The sequence below is a fragment of the Barbus barbus genome (assembly GCF_936440315.1).
Source record: "Barbus barbus genome assembly, chromosome: 20".
In the NCBI taxonomy this organism is placed as follows: Eukaryota; Metazoa; Chordata; class Actinopteri; order Cypriniformes; family Cyprinidae; genus Barbus; species Barbus barbus.
This window is the reverse complement of record NC_136748.1, coordinates 30,059,937-30,086,955: the sequence shown is the minus strand read 5'-3', so window position 1 is coordinate 30,086,955 and position 27,019 is coordinate 30,059,937. Positions and strand designations below refer to the sequence as shown.

The 27,019-nt window shown below is 36.0% G+C and overlaps 1 protein-coding gene across 7 annotated transcripts; it reads left to right on the top strand.

Moving 5' to 3' along the window:
• Positions 1-889: 889 nt before the first annotated feature.
• Positions 890-26,427, top strand: LOC306886291 (centrosomal protein of 170 kDa protein B-like). 7 transcript variants are annotated; one of them, XM_079443277.1, is made up of 19 exons: positions 903-1,223; positions 1,919-2,057; positions 4,194-4,283; positions 5,356-5,434; positions 5,770-5,828; positions 6,111-6,249; positions 11,393-11,503; positions 13,286-13,750; positions 14,583-15,349; positions 16,495-16,662; positions 17,662-17,800; positions 17,889-19,394; positions 20,730-20,964; positions 23,551-23,677; positions 23,885-24,001; positions 24,078-24,166; positions 24,785-24,878; positions 25,815-25,866; positions 25,957-26,426. In XM_079443277.1, the coding sequence occupies exons 2-19, from the start codon at positions 1,953-1,955 to the stop codon at positions 26,136-26,138; spliced, it is 4,524 nt and encodes a 1,507-aa protein (XP_079299403.1). In that variant the 5' UTR covers positions 903-1,223; positions 1,919-1,952; the 3' UTR covers positions 26,139-26,426. The 7 variants fall into 7 exon arrangements, with proteins under 7 accessions (XP_079299408.1, XP_079299403.1, XP_079299404.1 ...); XM_079443278.1 differs by having other exon boundaries at positions 11,393-11,464; positions 20,832-20,964; positions 25,957-26,424; XM_079443282.1 differs by lacking the exon at positions 16,495-16,662 and having other exon boundaries at positions 890-1,223; positions 11,393-11,464; positions 25,957-26,427.
• The last annotated feature ends 592 nt before the right edge of the window (positions 26,428-27,019 follow it).

Sequence of the window (27,019 nt, the reverse complement as noted above, 5' to 3'; positions counted from 1 at the left end):
TTTCATCCACAAATATGCTCCAGATTCATTTGAACACCACACCTCTGGAGTAATGATGCTGAAAATACAGCTGCAGATCACAGAAATACATTACATTTTAACAGATATTCACATAGAAAACAGCTGTTTTAAATTCTAATAATATTTCACTATTTCTACTATATTTTTAATCAAATAAATGCAGCCTTGGTGAGAGGAAGAGACTTCTTTCAGCAACATTAAACAATCTTGATTATTCCATACCTTTTTTTACTGGATAATGATTAAACATAAGGAATTTTTTACTCAATTTCTACCTGATAAAATAAATATTTTATGGCAATTTAATTAGCCTAATTTACACGAGTTCTCCAGGTCAGGATTGTCTTGATTTCATTTGTCAATAAAATAAATTGACAAGCATCAAAGCAGCATGCCTTTTTCTTTTTGTGAAGTTTAGTCTCTAAAGTGTGTTTCTTCTCGATCAGACAGCGCCATCCAGCGGAGAACGAGCAGTCGGTTATTATTATTATTATTATGACTCATTTACAGTGTATTTGCAGTATTGCAGATTTCCTGCATATTTGTAATTAATGTCAAAATAAAGGTTAAAGCACGTCAACTACAAACTACAACGTTCTGTCCGCATTTTCAGCACTGGATTATTTTATATTTATTTTTAGATCATTTTCTTCCACTTTTATTTAGAATATATAACGCATAACACATTAAATTGAATATATAATACATAATATAATGCAATGACATTCACACGTTAAGTGTCCTAATACTGAACCCGCATTAATGTCTAAATGTAATTTAGCAGCATATGCATGTGAAGGATGTAGTCTCAGAGACGGCTTTATGCTGTAATCCAGTCATTAAAACGTGTTTTTCAGGTGGAGGCGCTGCGTCGTGACGTCACTGCCTGAGGAACTCTGACGGAGCGTCGCATCGAAGGCGGATAAAAGTCTCTATCCATCGAGAACAACAGCAGCAAACCGAGGCGACGCGATGTCACTTCATCTAACAGAGCTGGAGACGCGTTAGAACCGTGTTTAAACGCTTTAAAGTGTGTCGTCAAGCGCTGGGATGCTCGGGAATGTCAGGAATAAACTTCCTGTTGAGTTTCACTGAAGGTGTTTTACCTGGAAGTCGTCACTCTTCTGCCTCCATAAAGTCTCTTTTATGTGTTTCCAAGGCTGGAGAACCGCTGGAAATCTGTTATTAATCAATGAATGCAGGTTTGCTAGCAGCTAATGTGATTTAATCCATAGATTTGATTGAGTTTCATGTGTTTAATGATGTTATTTTCACAGATTCTGACGCTTAAAGCCTGGACTTGAACAGAAATCCAGATTAATTCATGTCAAAACATAGAAGAATGCACTTGTCTGGATAATATAACAAATTTAGCTTGATATGAGGAATACAAACACGATCAGATCATTGATTATAGACTGAGTCAGAACAAATTTCCTTATTTTATGGCATATTATATATATATTTTTAGTAAATTTATCCAAAATCAGGTGGATGTTGTGTAATCTTTCATGTTTCTTACCATTTCAAAGTCAATGTGAACCCAAAACCCACTCTTTCATTCATAATGTTCATACTTTCCTTTTCTTCTGACGCAGACTATTAGATAATATATTAACCAACAGATAAATGTGTTATCAAACTCACATTAAACCATCCAATCAGTTCCTAATTATTAAAATACTGCTTTTGACAATCTAGTTTAACTGAAATGTGTGCTTAACTATTGCAGTCACAAATATTCAACGTGCCTCGCTATAAATATGAGACACTGAAAACATGCATAATGTACTAAAATGATTAAATGGGTTGCTTCATGATGTGAGCTCCACACCTGAGGCTGTAGTGAAGGTTAATGTGTCTGTATTGTGATTATAGCATGACTTTGCTCCTGTAGGCTGCTGGTGGGGTTTTGAGGAGCTGTTTTGAAGATGAGCGTGACGTGGTGGTTCCTGGTGAGCAGCTCCGGCACACGCCACCGTTTGCCCCGCGAGATGATCTTTGTGGGCCGAGAGGACTGTGAGCTCATGCTGCAGGTCAGACAAACACACATTACATGTTTTAAAAGAAAAATAATATTCAATAGTATTATCCATTTGCCTGCACTGACCCCTTCAGATGAGAAGAAAATCTGAGCTGAATAAAGATATCTTCTGTTGAGCTGCTTTATAGTTTAATATTTCATAACTGATTAATTTTGAAACACTGTTATTAGAGTTGAATAATGACACTTTCTACTTCCGTAGAGCTGTTTATGTACCCACAATTGATTAATTTCACACCATTAACAGTTGAAACAGCTGAATCAGTTTCATAATTAATGAATTTTACAATAAGTGTCATAATTGTTGCAAACGTCGTCAATTATGAAACAAGTTCAGTTTCAGCAGAAGACAGATTAAATTAGGATTAATTTCAGTTTATAAATGATGAATTTTTGCCACATCTACTCTGTTATTGTCCTGTTTATTACTGTGAAGCTGCTTTGAAGCAATCTGTTGTATGAAGTGCTGTAGAAATAAACATGACTTGTTTTGCAGCTGTTGGGGAGTTTTCCTGAATGTTTTGACACCTGCTTTTACTCCTAATTCATGTTAATTGATTCGGGTGATATGCAAATACCTCTTTTAGAGTACCTCTAGTGAATGTGTCTGAAACGTTGTTCATGTACACTGATGCAATCAGTTACATTTGCTGCCAAATAAGGCTTTTCTCTTTTTAGTCGTTCTCAGACACGATTATCGGTGATTCACAGACTTTACCGGTTTTATTTATGCTGCTGCAGAATCTAGCAGTTTCTTTAATAATAAAAAAAATGCTTTGCAAAGTCTTATGTGAGAGTTATGTCCATTAAACTTTTACCGTGATACATCTTCCTGAAATGCACAGCTGGATTATTATAGTAAACTAAAACCATTCAAATATAGTTTGGTTATCATATGAAACTAAAATGTTTAAAAAGTAGGGTTATTATAGTGAACTAAAATTAAAACCTTAAAAAAATAACATTTTCTTTAAATCTCAACTGAAATAAAATATATTAAGCTTATTTTACTTCAGCTAATTGCCAAAGAAATATTTCTTATTTTCATTTAGTTTAACTTGATGTACTAAAATAACTAAAACCGAATAATAAATAAAAAAAAACATGTAGATATATATATATTTTTTAAAGTAATAAAAAAATAAAAAAAACTGCTAAAACTTTTTAAATGAAAAGAAAAACAGGAATTATAAAAATGAAAAAACATTCTAATTATTAGTGGAAAACCCCCACTGGTGCACAGAAATCTCCCGTTCACTCATATGACACGTGTTTTAAAGTCTGAGCAACAGGAGGGATGAAGCTTCAGCAAAAGGTCCATTTCTGTCTCTTAAACTCAATCAAACAAACGTCCCCGTCTGTTTTTCTCGGTCTGTTGTTCTGCTGACACTAGAATGCAGTGTTTTGACTCTGTTTATACGGTTCTGTTCATGTGCGGTTAGTTTAGCACGGCCCTCTCACCGCAGCAGTTTGCTGGAGTCAAAAGCCTCGTTCGGTCTATTCATGCACACTGAATGCGTCCAAACCTCGGCCTCTCCCTCTCCGCTCATGAATCGCATTCCTCACCCGCCGCCAAATCTGGAGTATGTTCAACCACGTCAGAGCAACTCTTTCAAGATGCACTATCATTGACTCAATAGTGTTATGCAATGCATGCAACTTCAATATATAAATACACACTGTACTTCTGTGCTGTAATTCATATGATGCATGTTCAACATGCATGTAAATATTGACAGTAAACGCAAAAACACAAGCTGTAATGAAGTCCCCTCAGTGGCTCAGAACAATGACATCAGCTGATGGCTGTAAGTGAGCGTGGGCCGATCTGCTTTGATGCATGAAGACTGCTGACTCTGATAATGCTGGGTGCCTTCCTGTGGCCACATATAAATGTTTACTGATGGGATTTTCTCCATGGAATAGATGGTTTTCTGCACTCCTACGCTGATGATATTGTGGCCATGGCTCTGCTCTCCAGACGGTGGATAAGAGCTGCAGACAGGCCTTCTGTTCTTTTAAACCTCTCAGTCCCGCTCAGTAAATTTCTCATCAGACATTTTAACACTAGATTTGCGTGCATGTTTGTTTTCTGATAAGCTGCTTTCTGTTCTTTGCACCTTCACAGTCTCGCAGTGTGGACAAACAACACGCCGTGATCAACTATGATGCGTCTACAGACGAGCACCTGGTCAAAGACTTGGGCAGCCTCAACGGGGTGAGTTCACTGCGTCCTCTGCATGTCTTAAATGTGCTTTTGCCGTTTCTGCATGCACAAACACAAATATGGATTTTATATAAGGCTGCTTGATTGAATGAAAATTATTGCGATTTTGTCATAGTGTGATTTGAGCTACCATTTGAAACATTTAGCATTACTGCTGCATAAAAACAAATGTGTAACCGAAGCTCTCTGTGTTTTTTAAAGGCACTGCAGTTTCTGTACACACAAATTCAATCGATTATAGAGTTGCTTGATTTGGTCAAAGTTATTATTGCAGTTTTGATAAATAGTGATTGCAAACCACAATATAATAAACAACTTTCTCACATTTTTAAAAGAACAAATGTGACCCTGGACCACAAAACCAGTCATAAGTGTCAATTTTTCGAAATTGAGATTTCTACAACATCTGAAATCTGAATAAATAATCTTGTTATGATAGGACAATATTTGTCTGAGATACAACTATTTGAAAATCTGGAATCTGAGGGAGCAAAAAAATCTAAATATTGAGAAAATCTCCTTTAAAGTTGTTCAAAGGAAGTTCTTAGCAATGCATATTACAAATCAAAAATGAAGTTTTAATATATTTATGGTAGGAAATTTACAAAATATCTTCATGGAACATGATCTTTACTTAATATCCTAATGATTTTTAGCATTAAAGAAAAATGTATAATTTTGACCCATACAGTGTATTTTTGGCTATAGCTACAGATATACCCCAGCGACTTAACACTGCTTTTGTGCTCCAGAATCACAAATGTGTAAAACCCCAGTATGTGTGAACACTACAGACTTGCAAGTAATGCCTTTTGTCTTCTAATTAAACAGTTTTGCCATTGGTTAGCTGTTGCATTTAATGCAAACGTGCAAATAAAGTGAGCACTTTGCATTTAACAAAATTAACAAAGTGTGAGAAAGTGATATAACTGAAATAACACTTCTAAATAACATGCTGAAATCTTTTTTATAAAAATGCATACTGAAGAATGTAAGTTGCAATTGTATTTATATTAAAATATCAAGCATTTAATATTGACACACCCTTTTTTTTCATTGCCAGACCTTCGTGAATGACCTTCGCATCCCTGATCAGACCTACATCACCCTGAATTTATCAGATGTCATTCGCTTCGGATATGATATCCTTCCTCAAATTCAAAACTGAATAAACAAGCTTGTACGGCCGGTGTGGTTTGACTCAGGCCTTTGCTCAATGCTGAGAGCGAACTCCTCTAACCCTGAGTAACCTTGCAGAAATACTGTTTGATAAAGAGCAGAAAAGCAGCTTTCTTGTTTATGAGACAGATTTGCCCAGAAGTGTGCTTGAGGACAGTGTTGTGCTCAGCTCGATAGAAACGATGCTACAAGCGATTTGAATGCAGCTCATTGTTGATCTTGAGGTTTTGTCCTGCTGTTGTTTTCTCTCTCTGGTCATTATGGGATAGTTTGTGTGTTTGTTCTTGACCGTTGACACATTCACACATATACATCCTGGAGAGAAGCCAACACAAAGTGCCCGAGGAAGCCCTCAAGGTAGATTCGGGTCTTATTTCATATTTCTTTTTTTTCCTGCCCTTTCATAAAAATATTCTGGCTTATTTTCAATGAAATGTCTACATGCCATTTGTTATTGTTAGTTAGCAAAATATTGTTATTTCATGTTAGCTTAGGCCTGTTAAATATTAAGAATATTATATTTTTTTTAATATTAATGTATTAAATGTTGAAATAACTAACATATTAATAGTAGTAATAATAGTCTAAATTATAAATGTATACAATTTAATAATAATAATTATGTTCTCTGAATTTCAGCATGAAAAATACACCAGTCAACTTCAGCTGGGTCAAGAGACGCCGGAAACCAAGAAACACAGCCAGACAGACGAGAGACGCCGAAACTCTGATGCATTACATGTCAAATCAGATAAAACAGAGCGGAAAATCATCACAGGTAACATCAAGATCCTGTACTATTCAGACTATTCAGAGTTTGATAGATCCTTTCAGCCTTAGCTGTGCCATTTCTGTAAACTTTATACTTCAGAAATTAACGTTTGTTCAATGTTCAGCATGCAGAATCTGACCAACAGTGATCATGTCATTGTAATATTTGCATATTTGCTGATTTACTTTACAAGCGCTGTTGTTTCTTTCAGGAAGTGCGAGTCTAGTTTGAATATTGCTGGCATTTGAACGACTGTTCTGTCCATCAGTGTGGTGTTAAAGGGACCGTTCATTTACTCATCTTCAGGCCGTCCAAGATGCAGGAGACTTAAGTCTAAAGAAGATTTTTAGCTGAATCCGTGGTTCTTGATTCGTTAAATGCAAGTCAACAGCTGCACGTCTTTTGAGCGTAAAAAAAAAATCATATCAAGGAACATAAAATGAATACCTGTGACTCCTCTGACGATATATAGAGGTCTTATGAAGTGAATCGACTGAACATTTTTGAGCCGCAGATAAACGAGGAATCTGATTCTTTTCAGTGAACTGGTTCTTTCGGTTTGATTCAGTTCACCAGTTTATGCAATGACGTCACACATACACAACCATTTTATTAAAGCACCCAATAATGATGTGAAACTTGGATGTTTGGATAAACTAGTCTTAATCAATTCAGCGTTTTATATAAACCACGAGAAACCATCATAACTTTAATTTCGCCCCTTCATTCAAGAGTCCTTTCCTCAGTTCTTCATTTTTTTCTTCAAAAATCAAAGTTTAAGGCACCCAGCTTCAGGAGATTTTAGTTTTTTCAACTTGTTGTTTTTAGTTCATACAACAAAAAGTTGAGAACTCGAAAATCTACTGAAGCTGGGTGCCTTAAACGTTCAAGTTTTATTAGCTTTTGATTTTTTTTTACAGTGCGAGTGACTGTGAGGCGTCTGAAAGTGAGTTTGATGGAGTAACTTGTAGAGCTGTGCTGCTCGAGCCACAGACTGATTCCGCGGGGTCTTAAATTGTACAAGAAAGTCTTAATCATGATTTCAAGAGGTCTTAAATTTGGAGACGGAAAGACCAGAATTGCGATATGGCTGAATGTGATTAAACTTCAAAAAGCTATGATTTCGTTAAATAAACATGAGCGCTGCAAGTTGAAAGTCCGATGCTGCGCTGCCTTTAAAAGGGAAACCGTTATATTTCTGCCTAACTCGACACCTGCTGGTAGAGAATGAATCAGTTAACAGGTTAAACTAGTGCGCCTTTCACTGCATGAATCAGTCTATTAAAATGCATTTAGAATGATCACAGAATTTAAGAAAGGGGGGCAGAAAATGTATGACGGTATATCATTTCATATAGTTAATATCACACGAAGAGTGCCATTCCTTTCTCCAAAAGTCAGCATGATTACAAACGTGATTTTGATTTTATGCAACAGTTCAATAAACAAGGAGTTAGTTAAGAGAGTTACGTTTTAGCCACCATATTTCTTGCTTTTGCTCTATTTCTCCAACACAAATAATTCCAAACACAGCCACAGCACTGTATTGCATCTCTGAGCAACATGCTGTGAATGAATCTGAATGAATCAACCTTTTAAAAGATTCAGTTCAATCACAATGACTCGCTTATTAACAGTGACTCGCTGCCACCTGCTGGTGGTTTTAATTTCACATTTAAATTATCTAAATAATTTAAAACATCAGTTTTCAAAGTTAAAACATTATTTATGCATTTGTAACTGCAGGTTAGCATTCTATGTCCCTCTGATCTGCATTAAACAGTGTGTAAATGCATCTAAATACCACTTCAGATGCATTGCAAAGATACATTTATTTGATACTGATTTCATCTCCTTGGTAACAGCCCAAATGCACGAATTTGACTCAAAAGATGGTGCACACTTTTAGAAAAAATGTCTTAAAGGTAAAAATGCCCATAAAACTTATTGGAAAGATTAATTTCTATCACTGCTGTGAACTGACCACACAGAATATGAAGAATATCAAAAAACTTTAGGCGTCAGCTGTCCACGGGAGTCCTTAAAATACCAGCACAATAACACACTCAGCTAAATATTGTCTAAAATCCCAGAAAATATCAAGATATCTTTTTTTTTTTGTCGATTTCGCACACCCCTAATTCGTATAATATAATTTAGATAATAATTGTTCAAATCAATATAATTAATACTTTTGACTTATCCATTTTCTTAAAATGGTTTAAAGGCTGAAATGTAAAGTTTATATTGTAGTTTTTGTGAAAACTTGTATCTGAATTGTAAATGATGCTTTTGACAGTCATTGTGGAGTTTAATATGGTACTATAGACATTGCCCTACCCGCTCATATGGTATTAATATTATTTGTGCAGGTCTTAAAAAAGCTTAAATTTGAGCTTAGAAATCCTGCAGAAACCCTGGACTCTGATTAGTTCATTTGCCTAAGGCTCTGGATTACAGCCAATAATATTCAGTTTCTTGCACAGACCAATCATTTATCTTCATAAGACCTGAATATGTCATCAGGAGCCACAGGGATTCCTTTTGTCTTACCTATGCTTTTTTTAACTCTCACAGCTGATTTGCATTGTATGAATCACCAAGGACTACAGTTTCAGCTAAACATCTTCTTTACTGTTCTACTGAAGAAAAAGGTCACCTACATCTTAGATTGGCCTGAGGATGAGTAAATTAACAGCAGTTAAGTCCCTTTAAGACCCAGGGACTGTGTTTGATTTGGAGGCGATTAATGGTTGAGGCTGGCATCGTTCTGCTGCAGGTGCTGTGATGGGATTACTGTTAAACGAGCCTCAGACTCTCCCTGCTGATCTGTTTGGACTTGTTTACTTCACATGTGTGTCTTCATGTGCTCTAGAGCTTGCAAAGTCAATCAGCACCATTACTAGTGCTCCTACTGAGGGTTAGTGAGGTGATCAACCTCTAAAAACCCCAAATCATCAGTGAACAGCGACTCACAGAGACATTTGTTTGCTGCTCTTAAAGAGGGATCGTGTTGCTCGTGGGATAATGAGGGGTTTCACGGGTAAATGACCTGGAAAACTGGTGAAAACAGACTCTGAACCTGTTTGTAGATGATGTGAATTTTCCAAAAAGAATACAATCTCTTGGACGAAACTGCAGGTTGTTCATGTGTTGCAGTGGTTTTCATTTAAGTTTGATTTAGTTGACTATAATAACACTATTGAGTTGATGAAAAGGTCAATCATTTTTAATTAAAAACAATCAAAATAAAACATACTAAAAATAAAGGATGACATATTTTATTTGATTACTGTTCCTGCATGTCATGTGACCATTAACCGACCTCAGAAAACAATAAATCTATATTAAATATGTTTAAAATATGTTGTTAAAATATTGCAACATTAACTTAAAATCTCAGGGATAATATTTCACAAAAGTTTGGAAATCCTTGGTGTAGTAGATAAACATTTTTTTTTAAATAAAATGTAGTTTACTCCTAAAAACACATCTTTTGAAGCTTTAAAATGCATGCATTTTGGATTTTTATTTGTATGATTTTTATTAATTTATTATTAGATTTTTTTTTACATTTTGTATAGTTTTCTATTTATTTTATTTTAATTTATTTGAACTTTTATTACTTTTTGTCTAAAATAAGTCACCAGTTAAATTTGATTAATTTAGGCTAAAATCTTTAAAGTAAGGTAAAAAACTTTAAATCTCAAGGATGATATTTCAGCTATCAAAAGTTTGGAAATACCAGCGTAGTAGATAAACATGTTTTTACATTCAAGCTTTAAAAATCATGCGTTTTTAGATTGCGTTAAAAGCTAAACAGTAAAAACTCTCAGGACCTCTTTATGAGAGAGTTTCTGTCCTGAACTTCCTGTGGTTTCTGACCTGGTCCTGCCCAACTGACTCATGGGATTGAATCATGTTTTAGCACTTTTTTCCTACGTCTGTTCTCAGTAAAGCCCAGTTTTAATGCTGGAGTTTCTTTACACTGCGGTCAGAAACTGTTACCCGGTTGTCTTTGACCCTCCTGTTTGTGTCTGTGCTGCTGAATGACACACAAGTGCAACATGAACTTGTGTTCCTTCCTTCTCTAAACCGTGTCCATGCTGCGGCTTGCTTTAACCAGCGTGACTGGTTATCTCTGACAGACAGTAGCTGTAGATTAGAGCAGATCGCTCTGATTGGGTGATTGAGTCGATGCTGTAGCGCCGCTGCCAGTCTGCTATTTGATAAATTACTGTAGCTTTTCTAAGGGCTTCAGGCCAGATGTGCATAATGTGCATGAAAGTTTTGCCAATTTAATTTGGTTTTAAATGAAGCTGTTGTGCTTGCTGGCACTGACATGAGTGGGGTTTAAAAATTTTTGGTTCTTTTTCAACAGACAATAAATGGAGGTTTGTTTATAAATTACTTTTATGATATTTATTTATGACTTGTATGTATTTATTTATTTTAATCAAGTATTTAATTTATATTTTGGTATATATATTTATTAATAATATTTGTATTTTTCTAAGATAAGTAATGTCACCAGTTTATTTTTATGATATTTATTCATCTGATTAAATGAATTTAATGTAGTATTTTGTATAGTTCTTGTATTTTTAGTTGAATTGTAATTTATTCATTTTTATTTTTATTTTTATAAAATAAGTAATGTCACCAGCTAATTTCATTAATTTATTTTTATGATTATTTTTATTTTTTTGGAATTGTATTTTTTTTATATATATATGATTTAATAGTTATTTCTTAAAAAGAAGTAAAGTCAGGTTAATGATTTATTCGATTTTATGATTTTTATTAATTTATTTTTTATTTTTGTATTATATATCTAGTATTACATTTATCATTTTGTATATTTTTCTTTTAATTGTAATTTTACATTTTTTATTTTCTTTATTTCTAAAATAAATAATCTTACCAGCTAATTTGTATTGATTTATTTTTAGGATTTTAGTTTATTTATTTTATTATATTTTTTTATTTTAATAATTTAATGTAGGTATTTATTTATTTGACAGATAATGTAATTTAATTGTACATCATTATTAATGGAAAGTGTCTTCTGCGATTTGAGCAGCAGCAGCATTAATAGCAGAAGCTGTTGGTTTCATCGAACTCTTCCTTTTCCCTCGTTTTGTTACAGATCCGTCCGTGTCCAGACCCACTCCTCTGTACGGTCAGCCGTCCTGGTGGGGTGAGGATGATGCACATAAAGGTCAGCGCTGTGATCCGAGCGTCCATGAACCTCACACAGGTCAGAAACAGAGACTCCTGAACCATCAAACCCAAGTTTGAGTACCAAAAATGAGCTTCCAGATGCTTTTTGAAGTGTATTAAATGTGTGGATAGGAATGCAACTAAGAAGAGAAAAATCCTTTTGTTCTGTGATCCTGAGGAATTCAGTACTAAACTCCTCGCTGGCGTGAGCTTTAAAACATGTCAGAGTTCAGCCTCGTGATGGATTAGCGGCCGTCTTAGTCCAATGAGGAGGTCATTGTGTTTCTCCTCCAGTTTTAAGTACTTCTCAGAGTTTTCTTCAGATTAACGGGTGACCATAGAAACTTCTGTTCCATTTCAGATGTTTTGAGAACTTAGTTTAGTTCTTTGTTTCATTGTTGAGCACAAGCAGGAGTCACCTTTGGTTTAGCATTAGCTGACATTAAATCAAAAATCAAATCACTTTTATTGTCACATCACCACAGCACGTGTGCCTTCGTGAGTGAAATTCTTGAGAGCGTGCTCCAGACACTGCAAAAACAATTTACATATAGACATTACCATACATACGTACAGACTTATACAGATGACAATGTGTAATATACACATACATATACTCAGTACACACAGTGTACTATTAGACAGACATACAGTTACCGATACACATTATACACAGTATGTAGTACACATTCTACGTTATATACACACAGTAATATGCGAAGATGCAGCAGATTATATATAACCGGATGTGCAAATGTCATGGATGTGCATTGGATGGTATCCGGTGCTGGCAAAAAGATTGTTGTATTTGTGCAGTAGTGTACTGGTAGTCCAGTTTGAACTGTATGGGATTAAAGTGCAGTGCGTATACTGTAAGGTGGGATTATGCTGTAGGTATATTAGTTTTGACTGTTCATTAGCCTGATAGCCTGAGGAAAAAAGCTATCCCTCAGTCGGCTAGTGCGGGATCGGATGCTGCGGAGACGTCTTCCTGAGGGCAGCAGAGAGAGCAGTCTGTGGGACGGGTGGCTGGAGTCACTGATGATCCTCCGAGCTTTCTTTATACACCGCCTGGTGTAGATGTCCTGGAGGGAGGGAAGCTCACCTCCAACAATGTGACGGGCAGTTCGCACGACCCTTTGCAGAGCTTTGCGGTTGCCAGCAGTGCTGTTTCCAAACCAGGCGGTGATGCAGCCTGTCAGGATGCTCTCCACAGTGCAGAGTTCAGAGTGACGCCACCAAACATTAGATGTCAATGTTATTATTATATATACTGGATATTATTAAACACTGATGTTTTCACTTCTCATCTTCGTCTCCTCTTTGGCGTTTACTATGATACCATGATAAATCTCATCCATGGTAATCTCATTTTTGTACACAAACTCGGATTGAAAGAGATTTATTGGTTTTTATTTCTGGTGTCGTGCTGAATAACGCCACCTATAGGGAAAGTTGCTCTACACCTGTGTAACCTGTACACCTGGTTAGGATGAGGTGTAAGATCGACCTGAAATACTTGACCTTAATAAGGTTTTCTCAAAGCAGGAGTGCGGTAAGTAATCTTAAGTAATACGTTAATTAGCTCTTCTTCTGTATGTCACACGCTCACCTGCTTCAATGGAAATAGATAGTAGTGATGGTACTTTCAGAAATGCTGATTCTGTGAAGCTTGGAAAAACTTTGCGAATTTTGTTTCAAACCAGTGGTTTAAAATAAGCAGCGTTACCAGCTCATGTAATGTAAAGAGTGTTGAAATGCAGTTTCTCCCATTACTGTTATATATATTAACAGTATTACCGCTGATGACTTTTCACAGAAAACCACACAGATGGTACCAAACGTGAGCTCAGCGTTTCTCCAGATGAAATTCACGATGGCCAGGGCAAGTCTGGTTACTCTTACCGCAAGGAACCAAGTTACTTTGAGATCCCCACAAAGGAGATCCATTCAAAGACTAAAACTGCTTCCCAGGAAGTCCAAGAGATTCCCACAAAAGACACGGACCACAAACCCCCTGCCACTCCTCCGGTGGTTCAGGGCCATGCCTGCTTCACCATCGAGTTTGACGACCAAACCCCTGGAAAGATGAAGATCAAGGACCACGTCGCCAAGCTCTCCATCCGCCAACGAAACCCCACCAAGGAGTCGATAGCCAGGCTCACGGAGGTGATGTCGGTGGAGAACAAAGTTGCTGATTGGCTGGTTCAGAGTGACGCCACTATGATGAAGAGTCTAGAAGAGCAGTCTGGGTCAGATGAGCTCTTGAACAAGACCTTCAAAGGTAAAAGACAACAGAGGATGGTTTATATAGCTGGAAAGGCTATCTGAAAAAAATAAAAATCTTTTTCTCTTCATTTTAGCTTTCTGTGCACACCAGAAATGTAGCTTTTTGAAGACGTTTTTCTTTAAATCTATGCGGTTTGCTTAGATATCTATAGTTGAACCGGCTTTATTGTTCCTGCTATTCACCTCTATAATGTTGTTAAAGATAAATATTACTTAATTTTGTAAAGTGTATTCCTGCAAATTTGACACACAATTTGCAGCACAGCATGGTTGCGTATTAAAACATAATACAGTGTTATTTTAGGATCAGTAATATACTATTATCATTTTAATATTAATATTTAATTAAATTAATTTTTTACTTTTTACATTCTTTTAAATGTAAAGTTTTAGTAATTTTGTGCTTTTCATTAAAAAATGACAAACTAATTAAATTACTAAAACTTAAAAATAAAAAAGTATTAGTTTTCCATGTTCATTTTGATTTTAATGTTTTCCATTTTCATATTAATTTTAGTTCAATTTGATGTAATTTGTGTTTTTATTTTTTTGTCTTTTCAAATATATTTAAAAAATATATAGTTTTTATTCATCTTTAGTTCAGTTTTAGTTATTTTAGTGCTTCAGATTAAACTAAATGAAAATGAGAAATTATGCCTTGGCAACTATATCTGAAATAAAATTAAAATAATAACCCCGGTGGGATGTTTTACTAATATAATTATTATTTCTGGTCTGACAGTTTCAACTCAGTGAGCCTGTGTTTCTAGACTAAAAGTTTTCAAATATATCTGGAGGTTAAATGTTGGCCTGTAACTTATTTCTAGATGTGCACCCTCATGAAGAACCGGATGAAACGCAAATGATTCAGTCACAAAAGATCAATCAGCAACCAGAGGGAGAAGATTACCCAACTAACTACACTTCAAAAAGCCAAGGCAAACCGGATCCCCAGCAAGCTTTTGTGATTGAGTTCTTTGATACACAACGGAAAAAGCGCTCGCAGTCGTTTACCAATAACATGTCTTCTCCAGACTTCCAGTCTGCTCTAAAAAGCAAATTAGACAAACGGAAAGGTGGAGAACGGTCAACATCATCCGGACATAATCCACCCACACAGCAGTTCACGATTCCACTCAAAGGTTCAGATGGTCCTCAGCAGGCCGGATCCCTCAGACGGGAGAAGAGCGAAGTCCGTATGAGCACCTCTGACTTCAGCTCCCGCTCTTCGTCTAAAACTTACGGCAGCGTCGGCCGGAGATCCAAACTGTCGCAGGACTTTGCTGCAGAGTTGCTTAGGGTGTCGAAACCCAGTCCTGCTCCCACATGGGACGTTAACTCGACTTGGGTGAAGACCTCGTCTTCTAATGCTGGATCCTCGGTGACACATCAGAGTTTTCCTACTACGTCTCATACAGCGAATCAGACAATCAAATCTCCATCTGCACCCATGGAAGACAACAGTACGGAGGCCAAACCTTTGGTTCCCAAGCAGCAGGAAGAGGAGGACAGTTTAAGTGATGCAGGTACCTACACCGTTGAAGCTGAAAGTCCAGACAAAGAGGTTGTGGAGGCACGGAGCTTGATCGATCAGGTACTTGACATCAGATTCAAACAGCTAAAGAGACCACAAACACATTGTGTTATTAGAAAGCATTGTTTCAGTTCTGTTATTCAGATTATTTCAGTCGCTTCCCTAGTATTTTATCACAGTTCAAGTTCTCTTTGAATAGTTGTCGACCGTTATATCGACCAATATTTGGCATTTTTACATTTGCATTGGCCGTTCATTTTTGTTCAGTTTGGCTGATATACACTATAAACCCTAATGCTAGGATTTTATCACATTTCAAGTGCATTTAGAAGAGCGATCTACCAATATATCGGCTAATATTTGGCTTCTCTTTTTTTTTTTTTTTTTTAAATATCGGCATCTGTAAACCCTAATGCTAGTATTTTATCACGTTTCAAGTTTATGAATAGTGGTCAACCGATATATCGGCCGATATTTGGCAATATTTAATTATCAGCATCTGCCATTCATTTTTTTTTTTTCTGTATGCCTGATATGCGGTGCAAATCCTAACAGTAGTATTTTATCACATTTCAAGTGTGTTTTAATAGTGGTCGACCTATATATTCGCTGATATTTGGCTTTTTTTTTTTTTTATATATCGGCATCCATTTTTTTCTGTTTTGCAGATATGCACTGTAAACCCTAAAACTATTTTATCACATTTCAAGTTTGTTTTGAATAGTGGTCAACTGATATATTGGCCGATATTTGTCTTTTTTTAATTTATTTTTTTATTATCGGCATTTGCCTTTTTTTCTGTTTGGCTGGTATGTTAGAAACAGAATTTATATTTTGACGGGACAGGGGACTTTTATTTAGGCTTATTGTATGCTGACAGGAGAGTTGTTCTGCCATGTAAATCTCTTTATTTTACCGATTTTTTTTTTAAGTTTTTTTTCATATTAATTCAATTATTAATTAATTTATTATTATATAAATATAGATTTAATTTCAGCAATTGTTGTGCATGTGTTTTTTTGCTATCTTAAGTGTTGTGATATAAATCAGCTTGATTGCCCATCGACCACTTGCTAAATATCGGTATCGCTTTCAAAAAATTTATATCGGTCGACCACTACATTTGAATAATTTAACCAGTCAAGAGTCGAGGAGTTCCAGTCAGTTGGGAACAGACATATTCATGCATGCTTTATCATTAACAGGTGTTTGGTGTTGGCAACAACAGCCAAATCTCAGCAGCAGCAACAGTTAAGCCTATAGTTGGTGACACTGAGGGTCACGATAGTCTTCTCCTCCGTGAGAATAGCTCAGGCCCAAAATTGGGTCAATACTCAACAGACCTTAGTGACACAGCCAAGGGTCCTGTAAAGGTAAACTCGCTCCGGATCATGGGCATCGGTTGATCTATATGTCAATCACTCAATCACCGCAATTTTTCAGTGTGATTTGGATCTTTCTTGGGGATCTTCTCAAAGCTGCTTTGATGGCTTGATGTCTTTTGGCTCTTTCCTGCTTTTGGATGATTATGGATTGGTGATTTGAATCATTAAAGGGCCTGATCTCTCTTTATGGTTGAGATATTTTCATTTGGTATATAAAGAGATTTTCTTTGAATTTACAGTTTGAGTATCTATGTAATCAGTATTTAATAATATATTTATTATTTAATAAGGTTTTTGGAACATTCAGACAGTAAATAATGTCAAGGACCAATAAAAAATGTATTTAAAATTATTATTAGCACACAACGAAGCCTAACAAGTTTACAAGAAACATTTATTAAAAATTAGGCATATAAATAATTTAAATATTATTAAAAAATGTTATTAAATATGACATTTTACTATGTGCTAATTATTTCACGTAGCTGTAGAGGTCACTAATTTGCAAAAAAATAAAAAATTTAACAGAGTGAACTTTATAAGACTAATAAATATTTTAATATTAATTCATATATTTACAGATGTTTTTGTTTATTTTTAACGTTTCTGGTTAGATCTAGAAGATCTTTACTTTAACATTTTATACAGTACATTTCATACACCGTTTTTTACATAAAATAATTTAAGAAAATAAGTTAAGAAATAAAGAAAAAAAAAAGTAATAAATTATTTTAAATAAAACGAATCAATTTGATTTATTTAACTATTAGGTTATGTGTATCTACTAAGATTTTAATCAGTATTTTCACAAATATTTGTTCTTAGCAGTTCTGGGCACTAGAAGGATTATTCAAGGCAAATTTGACTTAAAAGAAAAACTCACTTTACAGATAAAGTGAAAATATCTCAATTTAAAAAAACATGACCACTTTAAAGAGCTATGATGTAGTAAGAGTTTGCATTTAATTAGTTTCCTCTTTTCTACAGATAGAGTCGATGACGACATTAACGCCCGGAGGCACTAGGTGGGTTTCTCGCTGGGCCAGTTTGGCAGACACCTATTCAGACTCTGGTCCTACTTCAGGACTCTTTGATATCCCAACACAGGTTGATCTTTCCGCCGGAGGTATGGAAACTTTGCTTGGTTCAGTAGTTTTCTTGGCTTTTGTCTTTGCTAGCACATTTCATTTATCCTGTTTGTTTTTTTTAAGCAGGTGAAAGGATCATCAACCAGGTTATGGTTAACCAAAGTGCTGACTACTCAGAAACAGGCCAAAGCAGCAGATCAAGACGAATTCTGCCTCCGGTTCCTTCGAAGGAGAAAATCGAGACGCCACCGCCAACAATACACATCCAAACGGATTCTTACCTGTCCGGTGTGGAGAAGAGTTCGCAAGTTCAGAAGCAAAAGTGGGATCCGCAGAAACTGAGCGTCCAAGATGACCTGGATCCAGACAGCCTGAGCGATGCCAGCAAATCCGATGATGGCTCTGTAGTTGAGCAATGCAGGAAGACTCCTGATTCGACCCAGAAGATGTGGAACCGGTCTTTGAAGACCAGTCAAGAAGAGGCAAAAGACCAGGATTCGACGACTTCTAAGTTCTCCACAACAACTTTAACACGATTGCAAAGCAAACTTAGCAAGAGCGACTGTTCACCACCCAACATCGATCAATCAGATGACTCTGTTGGTGGAGATAATTTAGTGTCCATTGTTAGACAAGAAAGTTATACCAAAGAAAGGGCCAGCGACGGCATCCACTTGTCCAGATTGCCTCAGATATCTAGTCAACTCTCTAGCAAAGATGCTTTTAAAGGTATAAGCAATCAAGACACTCAATCTTATCTCAAAGACACTGAGGACGTTCTAGCATCTCTGGAAGCAAAGCTTCTGGAACAACAGCAGCAGAAAGACAACAACGGTCGCTCCCATATAGAGGACTCCTTCTCAGGAGAATCGGACACTTCTAGTATAATCAGTGGGAAAAACGCATTGGTTTGCGTGCCCAAGAAGCCAGTGGTCCTTAGAGGACTCTTAAGAGGTTCCAGAGAACCTAAGACTTCTGGTGATCCATCGTGCCAATCCGGGATAAAGGACAACAATGGCAAGGTAGATCCAAGCAAGCGTTTTCAACTCCATCGTAACCTTAGTTCTCAAGACTTTGGGCCTGATCTTCAAAGTCCCACCACACGGCACTGGCCAGACGCCATCTCCGACCAAGAATCAAGTTCCCTACCTTACAAAAAGTACACTGTTCCTCTTCAGAAGGAAGGTACGAGCAAATCCAAAGTACACAATGCTCTAGCTCGCTCCAATAGCCTCTCCGCTCCGAAACCGACAAGGGCTTCGATGCTTCGCCGGGCACGTTTGGGTGAAGCCTCCGACAACGAAGGCACAGAAACCGATCGGACGTCTCAAAACTCTGACGTCAACCCCTCGGCAAACATTCGAGGTGCTCAGGAGAGCAAGAAGCTTTCTCGATTGGACATTTTGGCTCTTCCCAGGAAAAAGACGGGCTCCTTCAACACGCCCAGTGATACAGAGTCTCCCATGAGCCGGACGGGATTTTCAAACCGTAGTACCGAGTCAAGCAGCTCCGTGCGGAAAGCTTCAGTCCCAGATCCCAAGGCTCTTCTGCGGAAGGTTTCGAACGCCGCAAACAGACAGCCGATCATCCGCGGACGCTCAAGCAGTGCCAAATACGCCAGTAGCACTGCCAGTGAGTATCATGGATTCTGAGTTTGCTTGTAGAAGTTTGGTCAGAGGTTAGACAAACATTCCTTGATGATTATTTTGGCGCTGCATCCATTTATCAGAGCGATGAGCTTTTAAAACAACAAAAGTATGTTTCTGATATAAAATGCAGTTCTTTCACTGTCTCTGAATGATTCTTCCTTGCAGTCATTGACTTGATTTGTGTGCATTTGTTTGTTTCACACAACTGGGCCAATGACCATCCTCAACTAACAAGACCATTTAATTGGTCTCCAATTTTACTAATATTTGAAGTTCCAGATAACCAGATTACCATTCTAAAAACTTAACAGGTATATTATGAAAATTAAAGTAATTTATTGTAATTTTTCTTTAACGGGATTTAGGGCTGGGTGATATGGCAAAAAAATAAATAAAAATCATGTTATTTCTCAGATTCCATATTTGTTTTTTCTTCAAAGTTTAACTAAACTAAATTTAACTCGACATGAAAATGTAACCACAACACGATTTAAGTAACATTCTCTTTATTAACCGTCAAAGTCAAGGCAATTCAAAATGATCGTTTTGCACACATGTGCTTGCTGGACATGTTTGACCGTAGCACTTGCATCTCGCAACTTTTGCAGCATCTCATGCATGAAACGCCTTTCTAAAAAGGTTGTGCTCAAGTTAAAAGTTCAATTTGTGTTCATTCATTTTTTGGTGAGCGTTTTATTTTGATTGCTTTTATTTGAAAAATTAATTTTGCATCTTTTCCCCGAGTCTCACACATGGTAAGGCCATGCTGAAAACGCGGCAATCAAGTTAAAATAGTTCAACTCGCATCTCATAATCTTGTTTTTTTCCCCATTCTCCTGCCACATCTCGTTTTTTTTTTTTTTTTTTTTACGCAAAAACATTGTGTGAACAGCCACTGAGGACTAGCTATATGTTCTACGTAGATGATAGAGCATGTCACGCATAAGGGGTTAAGTTAGAGGTTCGTTTTTTCTTAACTGTTATCATTAGTGTATTGTTAGTGTGACTAATTGTAACATTTGATAATTTTTTTTCAAACCGTGATTTTTCTAATTAAAAAAAAATTAATAAAATCGTGGCAAAACATTGCATTCGAATGAATCAAAATTGGAAAAAGCGTCCAGCCCTAATGGTATTAACAATCTTATTGAGCTCTTTTGAACCCCATTGACGAATGGAAAGTGGTTGTTGGTTTTTCGGGTGTCTTCTCACATCTCTCCGTCTCCTTCTCCTCTTGCTTTTTTTATTTTGGTTTCTCTCCCATCCTCTGATGACTTGGTGTACCAAACGCTCCTCATTCCCAATTTCCTGGGCCAAGGCTCCAGGAGGCGTCAGAAGGGTTCAGACTACGCCTCCACCTCGGAGGATGAGTACGAGTCTAACCATAGCACCCCTAAACACAAACGCTCCCATCATTCAGGATCCCAGCAGAACCCCAGAATCCATCCGGCCGGTCCGGTGCGAGCCATGCCCCGCTCGAGAGACTCCGAGGGGGAAGGACACGAGGGCGACGCCTTCCAGAACTGGACGTCTCATAGCGCTGAGATCGCCAGGTGGGGAAACACCAAAATAGGGCTGCAACAAACGACTATTTTAAAGGAGTCATCGGATGCCCATTTACCACAAGTTGATATGATTCTTTAGGGTCTTAATGAAAAGTCTATAACATACTTTGGTTAAAATTTCTCAATGGTAGTGTAAAACAACGCCCTTTTTACCCTGTCAAAAACAGCTCTGCACACAGCAAGCTGATTTAGTGCATGTCTCTTTAAATGAGACATGCACTGAATCAAGACTGTTTACTTTAGCCGCGGAACTTGCTAACTAACTAGCACGTTATTAGGAAAGGCGATTTGCAAAGATTAATAAAAGAACCTTACACTCACTACTTCTGTAGGTGAAGCTGGATTACGAATGATTCACGCGAACATGGATGCATTTAGGCAGATCGGGGGTGCATTCCCTTCAAAAACAAACGTAATCAACTGCGTCTTCATTTACTCTGTCAGGAGTAAAGTATGACTGCTATGTTCATTATTACATCCAACAACAGGACACCTCATTGGCTTAGGAGACATTCTGTGTGGAGGTGGTATGTGTGACGTCTCACAGCCAAGAAGCTGAGAACGACTTGATTTGAGAAGGGATATTATTTATAGGGATTAAAAATAAAACACTGGTTGGATTTTTATCATTATAGGCTGGATGTGTACAAACACTGCCAACACACATTTATGTTCAAACAACTTGTAAAAGTGCATCCTATGACTCCTTGATTAATCAATTAATCTAATGATTATTGGGACAATTAATCGACTAATCGTTGATTATTTTGGCGATTCATCAGTAGGCTTTGATCAATTATTCAGCTTTTGCGTTTAGTTAAAATATTGAGGTATACATATTTGAACTACTACATAAAACAAGGCGATCACTTCAGCTTTAGTGAAACGATTATATTACTATATTACAATTATGCAATTTTAGATATTTTTTTACTATAAATAATTATATTTGGCACACAAAATGAGATGAGACTTTCTCATTCTGCATTGTCATGCGTATTAAACAAAATTAAGGTAAGTAATAAGACGTTTTATTTTCAGATGAACTATAATTTTTTTTTATTCAGTGCTTTCTCTCTTAAAATACCTTACAGTGTTACGATACTCAAAAATAGTCTTGCGCTAGATCAAGCTGTAATCTGTGCAAAGCAAACTATCACTATAATGTAACTGTTTTATTCACTAATAAAACACATTTATGTTTTATGGCAGGAAATCAAGTTGTAATTCTAATTGAAAGTGAGTTTTTTTTATAATACTATAAAGCTGAATGTGCTGTATAAAGTGCTTTGTATATAGATGGGATGTGACGAGAATTGCAGAGTTGGTGCAAACGTCCACATCACTATTATCAGATGCTTTCTTAACTGCTCCTCTGTCATTTTGGTTGTTTATTTTGTTATTGAGAGGAAAGCTTGCAGCATACATTTACACATTCATCTAATCATTGGGATGTTCGCTAACAGAAAACCACAGCTCGGGTATTTTAAAACTTTCCCCACACACTACTGGTTCGGTTGATGTATTTTCATAAGTTCCCTGTGTTTAGTCTTCTCTTGAATTGCATCTGGCCACTTTGGTCAAACCACATTATTGTAGGTCTGTATGTTAGGTCATTTGAGAGGCTGTTCAGCAACAAAAATTAGCAGACAATTTTTTTTTGTCAATAATGGCTAATCATTTCAGCCCTATAAAAGATTGACCTATAATATAAGCAATGCATTTTATTTAAATAATAGTTTGAGAATACCACATTTTGATCTTAAAATCTCATTCAGCTGGCTCAGACTCTCTCTTCCAGGGCCTGTATTCATTTAAAAAAGGTAACAAAATTCTAAGAAAATTCTTAAAATTAAAGAAAAGATCCTAGTAAAGAAAAAAGTAATTCAGAAAGCATCTTAACCCTTAAAAGAGGTCTTAAAGTACAAAATTGTTAGGAGTACAGACGAGGACTTTTAAGAGGCTTAAGAGTTTCTTTAGCAGTGGAGAAAATGGACGAAACATGGAGGAGAAGAAATGTGTTGCACACAATGATGACAGTGAGTTAATAAGACGCTACACATTAGCTCGTGCAGGGATCATGTCTGTGACCGATCTTATTAGAGACACGCTAACATCTCCGACACCGTGCTGAAACGCCATAGCGCCAGAAATGGACGCAATCACTACATTAACATATTTGGCAACTGGAAAAATGCAACTGCAGCAGTGGTGATTTGTTTGGATCAAGTGTTTTTCTCCAACATAGACGTGCATTGACTGTATCCGGTGTAGATGGTGTCATTGATTACAATGGGAATCATCATAGGTGTAGACCTAGGTATATTCTTCATGCAGAAAGGGGAAGCTTCCAGTATTCTATTTGTCTCTAAATAAGTTACATAGTTGCAAAAGTAACTACGTATGGTTTTAATTCAAACAGGATATCGTTACTTTACTCAATTCCAAAAAAGATTACTTGTTACTTGTAATGCATTGCCCCCCAAAGTTTGGTTTTAACTGTTTTTAAAATGTTTGTTTTTGTCAAAATGCTTCACAGAGGATTTATTTTTTTAAATGCATATTCTTTACTAGATTGAGTCAAGACTTGGCCAAAGATTTGGCTATTCTGGCCCAAGAGATTCACGATGTTGCTGGAGACTCGGAAGCTCAGAGTGCTTCAACAGACAAGATGGGACCGGCCATATCTACCCATGAAGAGGTACTGTTCATGTTTCCATGTTCAACAAGGCCGCATTTATTTGATAAAAAATACAGTAAAATAGTGAAATAATATTGCAATTTAAAAACAGCTGTTTTCTATGTGAATATCTCTTAAACTGTAATTTATTTCTGTGATCAAAGCTGTATTTTCAGCATCATTCCTCCAGTCTTCAGTTAAGTATGCTGTTGTTTTATGCTCTTTCAGTTGCGGCACCAGATTCCCGAAGCCAGTCTGAATTTACAGAAAGAATCTCCTGCTGCGGCGCCGGCTGACGAGTCTGAACAGATCGCTAGTAATCGACAGGGCATGAGAGCAGACGAGGTAGCAGAGCTTCTCTTCAGTTTAACGTCAGGAGTCTTAACTGTGTGTTTGAGCTGTAAATCTCCTCCTATATCAGGCCACACTGAACAATATGATGCTGAATCCGGTGTCTCAACTGTCTCTCGCCATCCGTGAAAACACAGAGCAACTGACGGAGAAAATCAAGTGAGACTCGTTTGCTTTTCACACAATGCTTTTCATGTGTGCTCATTTATTTTGATATACAGTGCTTTGCGAAAGTATTCATACCCCTTCATTTTTTTCACGTGTTGTATTGCTGCCTTATATTAAACTGCTTTAAATGACTTTTCCCCACATCAGTCTACAGTCCATACACCATATTGACAAAGCAAAAACAGAATTGTCACAACTTTGTAAATTTATTAAAAATTAAAAAACTGCAATTAGTACATTGCCTTCACTAAATATTTAGCTGAAGCACTTTTATAGTCTCGTCTTTTTTTTTTTTTTTTTTTTTTGATGCAACAAGCTTTTCTCATCAGCTTTTGGCAATTGTCTGCTATTCTCCTCACCTCTTCACCTCTCCAGCAATGAATAATAAATGAATATTAAAATGTTCAGTCAGTGAGGAATAATTTTGTGATTATTTATATAGCATTATTACATATAATATATATAAAGCTTGAAGCATCAGAATCGGTATCGGACGATCACCATGAGAAGAAATCTGTGCTCTGTATCGGCATATATATTAAAAAAAAAGATTATTATTATTATTACTGGAATGTAATGTACAGGTTTCATTCTCATATTTCTTTCCAGGGCTTTGTTTCATAATAAAATGGATGTTTTGGGAGAAATTGAAGCAAAAATCAATGAGGCTGATGATACTCCATCACCAAAAACATCAAACGCGGTGCGTCTCTTGTGTTCTTCCCTGAATGAAACGATACTAATGTTGAATAAATAAATAAAATGTTTGTTTTTAATTAGGAGAATATTAGACCAGCAGTGAATGATGTTCATATTAAGGTTATCATTAATATACTATTATAGTTTTTATTCATATTTTGAATTAATTTAAATTTTCTGTTCATTTTAGTTTTAGTCAATTGTACTAATTTTGTTGTGTTTATGATTTTGTTTTTGATTGTTTATAAATTCAGGGAGTATATTAGACCTGGGATGCACTAAATTATGTTCATATCAGTGTTATAGTATTTTTATATTTTCTGTTTCTGTTAAAGTTTTATTAATTTTGTTGTGTCTTTATTTTATAAATAAAGAAAAACGGATAATTCAGCCATAAATATTCTCGCCATGAAAATAGCCGCAGAAGCTGGCATGCGTTAAACACAAACAAACACATTTTATGAAGAGTTTTTATTCATTTTTATTTCAGTTTTAGTATTTAAAGTCAGTATTATTTTAGTATCTAGATACTATTATAGGTATCAGTTTTTATTTGTATATTTTCTGTTTTAATTTTGAAGTTTTTTTTCATTTACGTCTATATAGTTTTTAATTTCAGTTTTATTAGTTTTAGTAGATGAAGTTAAACTAAACTGAGAAATGTTAGCTTGGCAACTAGCTGAAATATATTTTAAATTTATTTCATTTGTTTACATTTATTTCAAGTAACAAAAAATGTGTTTAATGGTTTAATTTCACCTATAATTACCTTGCTTCAAGTTAAATTAAGCACAAATGAGAAATAAATAATTTAATTCACTTAATTCATTTTAAGTAACTTTTAAGGTTTTAGTTAACAATAATAACTCTGGTTCATATCTAATGTCTTTATTATTGAATAGTTTTTTTATAAACTGTTGTGTACTTGCTGGTCTTGTAGGAGATTGCATCAATTCTGAAAGAGCTGCAGAGAGTCCAGAAGCAGCTGGAAGGTCAGTAGATCCAAACGTTCCTCTCTTTATCTGATATTAAACCTGAGACGAGCCGTTGATGAACGCCGCCCTCTCTCGTGTCTCTCTCAGTCATCAACGCCGTCATGGATGCTCGAGGAAACCCGGATCTCAGCCGCACGGTTTCTTCCGCCGGGGTTCGTGCTTCCAGAGCGGCGTCCCGGGACGTGAGAGCGTCGCATCGAGGCGGCGGAGCGCCACCGAACAGCCGGCGAATGTTCAGGAGCACAGACCGAGAGGGTTCACTGGTGTGATTAGTCTTCAGCACATAAATCTGAATCAGACCAGTTCCTCATGAGCTTCTCTGAGATCAATATTTGCACATTTCTATTCCTCCAAACAAACCTGGATGGTGACTTCAGCAGCTTGTGGCTTTGAGAAACTGCAGAGTTTGGCATTAAATGTAAATACACTGTTATTGATTTTTCTTTATTTGTGAGGGTTGTTATGGTCAAATAACTTGCATGATTATTTAAATCACTTTATTTCTCTGTTGGACAGGGTATTTGTATGTTAAACATCATTAAAGAATTCAAATGCATGAGTTTTGTTGTTTTGTCTATTTTTACTGCGAACAACGTGAAAGTCCATGTTGAGATGCACATTTAGGTTATATTTGAGTTTTTTCTGATTTCAGTCTAATATCATAAACTCGTGATGTTAATCAGGGTTATTATAGTTCACTAAAACTACAGCCAAAACTATAAAAAAACTACTTTTGTTACTTTATATAAAATGAAAATGAACAGAAACTGAACTAAAACTGAAACAAATTGAATTTTTTTTAATGAAACACACAATCCAACTGACATACAATATAAAAAAGAAACTTCGTTATTTGCCAAGGCATTTAGTTTAATTTGATGTATTAAAATCATTTATTAAAAAAATAATAAAACTATTAAAAAGTACAATAAATTTTAAAACTTTAAAAAAAAATACAATGAAAACTAAATATTAATAACTATAACAGTATCTCAATTATACTAAAATTATTTTACAAAAATGTGTACCGAAATCAGGAAAAAAAATGTAGTGTACAAATTCACATCAGTATGATTTTAATAAAAAATCACTGATTTGAAAACAAAAAAGATTTCAGGTACAAATATTCTAAACATTCTTGAATGAAGAT

Bases quoted from the DNA above. Each gene is read 5' to 3' on its own strand.
- LOC306886291 (XM_079443277.1), top strand. From the start codon at position 1,953: ATGAGCGTGACGTGGTGGTTCCTGGTGAGCAGCTCCGGCACACGCCAC. The intron at 5,435-5,769 runs ATATCCTTCCTC...GACCGTTGACAC, and splicing joins TGTCATTCGCTTCGGATATG to ATTCACACATATACATCCTG. The intron at 6,250-11,392 runs GTAACATCAAGA...GTTTTGTTACAG, and splicing joins AGAGCGGAAAATCATCACAG to ATCCGTCCGTGTCCAGACCC.